This window comes from Vigna radiata, chromosome 4 (genome assembly GCF_000741045.1).
Source record: "Vigna radiata var. radiata cultivar VC1973A chromosome 4, Vradiata_ver6, whole genome shotgun sequence".
NCBI lineage: Eukaryota > Viridiplantae > Streptophyta > Magnoliopsida > Fabales > Fabaceae > Vigna > Vigna radiata.
In genome coordinates, this window is record NC_028354.1 from 10,211,019 (window position 1) to 10,219,780 (window position 8,762).

The 8,762-nt window shown below is 33.6% G+C and overlaps 1 protein-coding gene across 2 annotated transcripts in view; it reads right to left on the reverse strand.

Moving 5' to 3' along the window:
• Positions 1–8,762, reverse strand: part of LOC106759222 (elongation factor G-2, mitochondrial) — a 30,963-nt gene that overhangs the window by 16,997 nt on the left and 5,204 nt on the right. For both annotated transcript variants that reach the window (XM_014642281.2, XM_014642280.2), the window contains 14 exons: positions 7,506–7,577; positions 6,044–6,139; positions 4,637–4,725; positions 4,446–4,512; positions 3,038–3,076; positions 2,812–2,872; positions 2,300–2,409; positions 2,136–2,210; positions 1,986–2,054; positions 1,781–1,902; positions 899–1,024; positions 582–702; positions 348–448; positions 213–273 (listed from right to left, as the gene is read on the reverse strand). In XM_014642281.2, coding sequence (XP_014497767.1) covers positions 213–273; positions 348–448; positions 582–702; positions 899–1,024; positions 1,781–1,902; positions 1,986–2,054; positions 2,136–2,210; positions 2,300–2,409; positions 2,812–2,872; positions 3,038–3,076; positions 4,446–4,512; positions 4,637–4,725; positions 6,044–6,139; positions 7,506–7,577 — 1,209 coding nt within the window. The remainder of the gene's footprint in view (positions 1–212; positions 274–347; positions 449–581; positions 703–898; positions 1,025–1,780; positions 1,903–1,985; positions 2,055–2,135; positions 2,211–2,299; positions 2,410–2,811; positions 2,873–3,037; positions 3,077–4,445; positions 4,513–4,636; positions 4,726–6,043; positions 6,140–7,505; positions 7,578–8,762) is intronic.

Below are 8,762 nucleotides of genomic sequence, written 5' to 3' on the forward strand. Positions count from 1 at the left end.
CTAACAACCCCCTAACAATCATGTTTTGTTTTTTATTCCCTTTCTCCTCACGTAGACCCTCATGGTCCTATCAGAATAATATTCCTGAGAATGTGTCCATGTACTCATCTAGTGGGGCACGGCTATTGTTGTTTCTCCATTGGTCAACCATAGCTAACTCCAAAGTATTTAAAAGTTAAAATATTATTAAGAGACTTGTAAGGGGTACTTACATGAGCAATGATGACAGAATCATCTCCTTCCTGATCATTTCCAACAATCACACCTTTCCTCCTTGACATGAGTTATAAAACTGTCAGAATTTTGAAAGTTACTACAATATCCTTTTAAAAAAGTATAAACCTCACTTGTTGATGTCACCAGCAACGACTCCCTGAAATTCTGTTGGTACTTTCAGCTCAACAAGCATAACAGGTTCTAATATAACCGGTCTGGAAGCTGCATAACACTGTTACAAATATGACAATGAATTATCAAAGATTTAGACCATCGCATGTGAAGGAATCAACAGATTATTACAGGGAGAATATGTGTGAATTGTTATTTAGGAAAAGAAATCTGGATAACAGAAATAAAAGGACCTGTCTAAAAGCATAGATAGAAGCCATCTTAAATGCAAGTTCACTGGAATCAACAGCATGAGCGGCACCATCTATCAAGACAACTCGGAGATTTTCAACTGGATGTCCAATTAAGGCACCCCTGTGTGGAAGAGAGAAATTGAGATGCCGTAACAAATATAAGATTGATCATACAAGAAATACCAAATTGTATTAAACCAAACAAAAACGTAGAATGTTATTTGATAGAGGATAACACACTACATGACAAATCACAAATTATCTTTGAAATTAGACCTTAGGATACATGAATAAGCAAACATTAACAGTTTACTCACGAATTGGCAGCTTCTTTGAAACCCTTCTCAATTGCGGGGATAAAATTTGATGGAATAGCTTGCCCAACAAGCAAGTTTTCAAATTCAAACTTAGTTGATGACCCTGCAGGAAGTGGTTCAATATACCTGCAAACACGTTGAATAGAATACACATCAAGAAATAGAGGGGAGATCACAGAAGAAGTGGACAAATAATTTCTAGCAAATTAAACATTTATAAGAATTAACATATATCATCAATCTGTTAGTGTGTAAAACACCATATATAGATTATATACACACACACACACATATTTGAGACATTTTATTATTAGAGGATATCAAATATCTTCTATTTATTGCATTTATTGATACATTTTTTCTCAATATAAGTAAAGCATACATTGGGTCTCAAAAACATAAGATTTCAACTTAATGTCTCTCTTTCTTATAGTTTGACAATCTTAATACAAGATAAATAGAAAATCAACACCAAGTGGGCACAGCCTGGCATTTTCCTAAAATCCAACCCAGAAATCACTCAAAAATAGACAAGCACTACAAAGAAGGTAAGAGGGAACTTAATCTGCAGGGGACTAAGGGTATTTTGTTTATACACAGGGACATATCTGACAGGGAAATTCTTGTTTAAAATTTATAATCCTGAATAACTATTTTATGATTTTAATGAGCACATGAAAAAAGAACAAAGAATATTCAAATTCCTATATGTGAAAAAGAATACTACTCATATATTTAGCCAATAGTTCAATGTCCAAACGCACAAGATGTTGGAAGTGGGGGGGAATATGGAGTGCTACCCAAACGTGTGCACATAAATTTATCTTGAAGCAAAGATAACATTTTTCAGAAAATAAACAGGAATGAACAGTAAATACTCACCCAATTACCCGTCCATATTGACCTTGCCCTCCACTTTGCTTCTTATGCAGATAGTCAAAATCGGCCCGTTGAGTAACAGTTTCTCTGAAGTTAACACGGGGCTTTCCAACTGAAGCATCAACCTTAGGTAAAGACAGATGAATTAAACAGAAGAAGCAAATATTTAGACAGCATCAACGAGAAAACAATGTGGAGGAAATGGTACCTTATACTCTCTCCTGATGCGTTCAACATAGATATCTAAATGCAATTCTCCCATCCCAGAAATGATTGTCTAACAACAGAAGTTTACTCATATCAAGATGAGAACAATGTCATTGCTACTTGAAAGACTGATAAAATAATTAAAGATTACCTGCCCACTCTCCGGGTCCAAGCCAACACGAAATGTAGGATCTTCCTTCTGGAAGCGGTTCAAAGCTTTTGAAAACTGTAAGCAATTCAAGGGGAAAGCCAATCATGTGATAAACCTCCAAGCTGGAGCAGGGGTTGATGTGTTACATAAAATACTCTACTCACTTGTCCTCCGGAATCTTTAGAGACTGGCTGAACAGCTAACGACATCACTGGCTCAGGAACATTCATGGAAGTCATTGTATACTTAACTGAACCATCAGTAAAAGTATCTCCTGATAGTCAAGACAAATGTTAAGCAAATATATACTTAAAATGAAACAAAAATACAGCCAGAAATTAATAATAAATGGAAAACAAATGCCCCAACAACAAATCTTCAGGTTATATAATCCAGAAAGCACTAGAAGATTTAGTTAAAAAATCGTAGCACTACTTACTGACATTCAATGATGTATGCATTCTGCTGAAAGGGCAGACACACAAGGTGATTGTACACAAAGGTCAAAGTGAAAATTATTATCAAATTCAATATTTGAAAATTTTGATAACCATTAATAGATTAATAGTAGTGAACATTTCAAAGTTGTGAAGCACCATGGAATTTTTCAGCAATCTAGATATATATATATATATATATATATATATATAGGTTAAACCAAGGATAAAAGAATAACCTGATGCACAATCAACACCAAATACAGCAACTATTTGCCCAGCATGAGCCTCTTGAATGTCCTGCAGATAGTTAGAAAACCCAATTAGAAGTCGATAGAAAATGGCATAGAATAACTGAATATATTCAAATACTTCAGAAGTATATAGCCAAAGACAAAAACCCCAGCAGTTTATGTTCAATTAAAAATAAAAAAACTAAACTTTTTCCAGGAGCATTCAACAAACCTCCATCTCATCGGAATGCATCCTAACCAAGCGTGGAACCTACATTAGATAAAAGAAAGGATTCAGACACAAATACACAAAAATCTTGGAATGTAATGCAGAAAAATAATGGATAATGGATACTATCGGTAACTCAAAAATCCTTTACGGAAGTATACCAGATGCCATAACAGGTTACGGCAGAAGCATTGCCAACCAAAAAAAAAAAGATATCTATCCATCTATCCATATACTTACATACATATAAATTAGATGGTCTTGAACTGGCTTGATCAGTTGTTGCCAGTAGATTTAGGGATTCGTAAAAGTAAAAGGAAAAAAAAAAAAGGTTGATTACCACATAAAAAAACATAAAAGGTGAAAAAGAAACCGAAAAGAAAAAAATAAACAGAAGAAAAAAAAAACAGAAAAGAGTAGAGAATAATAGAAAAGAAAAGAAAAAAAAAACAGAAAGAAAACAGAAGTAGAGAAGAAGGAAACAGAGGAGTAAAGAAAAATAGAACACAAAAAACAAAAAGAAAATTCAAAAAAAAACATACGATAAAAATAGAAGATAAAAAACAACAGAAAAAGAAAGCTACTGGAAAATAAGAGAGGATAAATAAGACAGAAGAGAGGAAAAAAACAAAAAGGAAAAGAAAACAACAATAAAAGAAAAACAGGAAAAGCGGCCATTTCATGACACCATTCTGTGATGGCCAAAGCGGACGCAATGGACTGCCACACAAATACGAATTTGCCATTGCCTTGCTGTGGCAGTCACCAACAAATTTGACACTGATTTCCTCGATGACACCTAATCTTACTAAGGAGATACTGTGCAGCATTTTGCTATGAATCCTGCCTTGTACTTGGCTAATAAAATCTAAGACCAGGACCAATCTTAGTTGCACTGTATAGTTTTTTAAGGATCTCTATTAATTCCGTGTCTTTGGATGTTCAAAAAATATCCAAGAAAAGAAGGAAGAGAGATCTAAACATCCTCCAACAAGAAGATGCAGGTAGGTTCATTGTAAGATGAGTGGTTAAATTCAATAAAATACCTTTCAATGTAGGATGAGTTCCTTAATGCTAGTATGACTGTATCTAGTAAAAGTTTGAATCCATGCACTTAGTCTTTGAGATTTAAAACCATGAACTAACAGGATTTCCTTTAAAATTAAACTAAATTAATATCGGAACAACAGACAACACTTGAACTAATACTGTTGCAGAATGGTCTTCAAAAAAACAAATATTGAATATAATATTCAATGACTTTGTACCTATTTTGGATATGAACACGAGGAGAGGAAAAAAAAAACAAAACATGAATATAGAACATAGAAAATCAGGTCCAATGGGCAAAACACTCGTGATGAAGGCAAAAAAATGTTCAAGCTAGAACAGTGAAGAGCTATAAAATTACCTTGATCTTCTTGCCTGTGTTTACATTAACAATAAAATCACCCTTCCGAATTACACCCTCATATATTCTTCAGCCAAAACAAAACAAGGACAATTAACTTATACATAATGTAGGTTAACATAAATTGAAATCAAAAGATAAGCTGAAAAATAATTTGAAATGGGTTAACAGCCTCCGAATGTGACAAGTACCTTAGATATGTTAACTGACCAAACCGCCCTTCCTCCAACTTGAAAGCCAATGCCACAAGTGGCCCATCGGGACTTCCAGGCAACTCAACCTAAATAAGAATACAAAATTACAATGACTCAATAACTAGCAATATAAAAAAGTGTAACCGAAACATGCAGGCATATCACAAACCAATATGACTATATATCTCCAGATAACGAGTTTGCATGAATCATCCACAAATGTTATTTCATTCAGCAAATGTTTTTGAAAGAATACAAGCAAGTTGCATGAAAGTCCAGTGTGTGAATATTTTATAAAAGAAGTCCTCCTACTATCTTTTAGGTGGTTATTCAATCAGCTAGTTATTTCATCCACAAATGTTATTTCATTCAGTAAATGTTTTTGAAAAAATACAAGCAAGTTGCATGAAAATCCAGTGTGTGAATATTTTATAAAAGAAGTCCTCCTACTATCTTTTAGGTGGTTATTCAATCAGTTAGTCACATAGCTATCACTTGACAGTGGGTCAGTTAGTTGCTTTTCTGTGCAGTTATTCACCTACCTGTCACTATAGCCCTACGAAGAGTTAGGTGAGATTTGACACAACCTCAATGTAAATTTGCTTCTATTCCTTTCAAACAAATTTCAACCTCACATACAACCAACCACGTTACCATACCTCTGAATACCCAACTACATCCTCCAATCATAAAATTTATTTTCAATTGACAGAAAATTTTTTATCAAGAGGATCCTACACATTTCTAATTTAGTCTTCTTTTAAAAGGTTGCTGTTGAAATAAGTAATAAGTAGTACATTGGGAACCATTTATCCGTTGTAAATCATGATTAGTACCTAGTCTTGTACCTAGAAGTCTAGTGCACTCTATGAGTTGCACCTCGGAATCTAGGGTAGTCTTTTGATCTTTCATCTTCCATTGTATCAGTTTCTATCATTATAAATAGAAGATCAGAAGAGGGATCTTGTATGCCCTCCAATTTTATATTCTCTTTTTTATTCTCAACTGTTTCTAATTTAGTATTCCTTTAAAAGACGTGAGTTATATTTTCAAATTCTAAAGCAATTCAACTATTACCATGATATAAATCTCGATTATGACAACTTTTATTTTCGTGTTGCATTTCTTCTTGGCTAGTTACATAAAATACTACATGCATTATTATGTTTATTTCTTAAAGATAACATGCATGCATTATCATGTCACTGTTGATACTTTTTTCACTATTTGAATGGAGTTACATTTCATTACATAGAACACATTCAAAGTAAATTTTATCATTTCAATAGTACATCTATAATTCATGATTCAAAAATATGGCCTTTTATTTAAAACTTAAAATGACAATCACAATAACTACATTCTAATAAACCAAGAGAGATCAACTATCAATGAATCAGGTACCTTCTCTTCATTCTTAGTTTGGTCAAGAGCATAATTACTAACTTCAATTGGACATGGCAAATAGCTAAGCACACCATCCAGAAGTGGCTGCACCCCCTGTACCAGACAGAAGATTAAAAATATGAGATAGAAGGTAACAACACTAACAAGAAATGAGTAGGATGAAATCTTGAATGCATGGGAATTGAGAGCAAGGTCACTTTCCTGGATGCATAGATAATTAAAATATTATCATTTACACAATCAATATTTTAAGTGTCAATTTAAGAAAGCATAAAGAGTGCTCGTTATGTTACATAATAAGAGGGCAATACAAGCAACATTGCACTTGAGTTAGTACAGATAAATGCATAAGGGGAAATATTAACAGAATGCAAATAAACGAAAATATGTCACAATTTCTGGAACAAAACCCTTATAAAGAAATAAAAAAAAAAAAAAAAAAAAAACTTCCCATCTTTCAAAAGAGAAATACATAGGAGATCAGAGATGCTCAGAAAAGAAGAGGATACTGTAATGTGACTACATATATAAAACATCCCACTACAAAACCACTGCAAGGGAATGCTTTATAAAATAGCTAATTTAAAAAATAATATTATTAAGGTCATAAGGTAATCACAATTTAAGTTAAGCTTTGGTCCGAAATGTTATCAGACACAAAAAGCCCAATGTGGCATGACATTTATGATGGATCATATATACACATTCACCATTATGGTAGTTGAATGTGTATCACACTAGGTTGCTGGCAAGACAGCTTCAAATGAATTCAATGTGCATTTGAAAGAGCTTATTCGCAACTTGTTAGGATTTGTGACATGATTACTAGTGTAAGCATTTGGAAAAACATACAAAATAGCTTATGATACCCAGAATAGTTAATGGAAATAACTTATAACTTTCATGAAAAAAGTTGTACTCTTTTTTATTAGAATAAAAGAAAATAAGAGATTTTGTTTTCTCTGTCTGTCTTTTTGTTACACTGTTTCTCTCTCTGCTTTGTTATTTCCAGCTGTCCCCTTTGGTAAATCTGTCTAGGGTGTTTTCGTTTTTTGCTTTATAGGGTAGCTTCTATAAAGGCTCCTTTGCATTCAGATTTATACTAGATAGAAATAATAAAATATATCACATCAGTTTCTCTAAGATGTTTCCTTTTCAATTATATAAAGAACTCAAGTATAAGTACTTACATGATATGCACTTATTCTATAAGCCCTTAATTAAGTTGTTTTCCTAAACAAGTCCTCAGTTACAAACATAATACACAGAGACCCAAACTAAATTACACCAAAATCACAGCATTAAGTCACTCATGGAAAAAAAATAACACTGCATTAACTAGATAAAGGTGAGAGAATAATAAAGGTAATATCTATGCATCAATATTCAGACTAAAAGCAATTACTTCCATCATTTTACAGAGGAAAAACACACAAATGGAAAGTAATTCAATGATTACCTTGTTTTTGAAAGCACTACCCATGAATACTGGTATAAATTTCTGTGCTATGGTAGCCCTACGAACTGCTTCCTACGCACAAAAAGATATTAAGTGATAATAGTGAAACTATTCAAAAATAAAATTGAGGGGGGATGTCGGCGATAGAGGCTAACATATCCTGTATATAACACTAAATATTTCTAGAATATATGCATACATACATACATACATGTGTGTGTATATATATTTGTGTGTGTGTTTAGAGAGAGAGAGAGAGAGATACGTGGAACATAATAAATTAAATGACAACTTTAAAATTTTATAACGTGTGTATCAACAATAATTTCTAGAACTAAAAATTGATGCATTTATAAATTTTGGAAAAAAAAAATAAAACATGATAAATTAAAAGATCACAATATTTTGACTTTGAGAGATATGTTAGGGGGGAATTGTAAGACGAAAGTGAGAATAGCTGCATGTCTCAGCTATAGTGAAATATTTTTTGAAAATAAATGAGTCAAATTCTACGCATTCTACCTGACTCAAAATTTACCACATATATTTGGGTGCTAAATTTATCCCATCTAACTCGGTTAACAAGGTCTCCCCTCTGCCCCTTGGAATAATGAATATATCCAAACACAGCACACATGTTGACCACTAAACCTGTCACTTTTGTAGCTCAAATCAGTAACCCATTATTCTTTTTCCTAGACTTCTCTTTATGTTTGGAAATAAATCCTTTTGCTCTCAACTAGACTAGGGGCTTTTGCTCACTTTAGCAAATGGTACACAAACCAAAGTAATGAAGTCAATCCCCTTCATTTTCATGCCTAGTTAACCTTTCAAATTTATCTCTGTTAGAAGTGGGTTTTAGGCCTAACTCAACCCCACAAAACCGGNTTGTAAGGTGAGGTCTGCACCCCACTTATATATTATAAATTGGCCTTATCTCTAGCCGATGTGGGACTTCCAACACACCCCCCTCACGCCGAGGTATATACATCTCGAGCGTGAGACTAGATATTAATGGGTGGTCCGATAACAGCCCAAATAACGGGTGGAACAATCTGCCCAATAAATATCGCTAGGATAGGCTCTAACCATAGCTCTGATACCATATTAGAAGTGGGTTTTAGGCCTAACTCAACCCTACAAAACCGGCTTGTAGGGTGAGGTTTGCACCCACTTATATACACTTAAATGGCCTTATCTCTAGTCGATGTGGGACTTCCAACACACCCCCCTCACGCCGAGGTATATACATCTCGA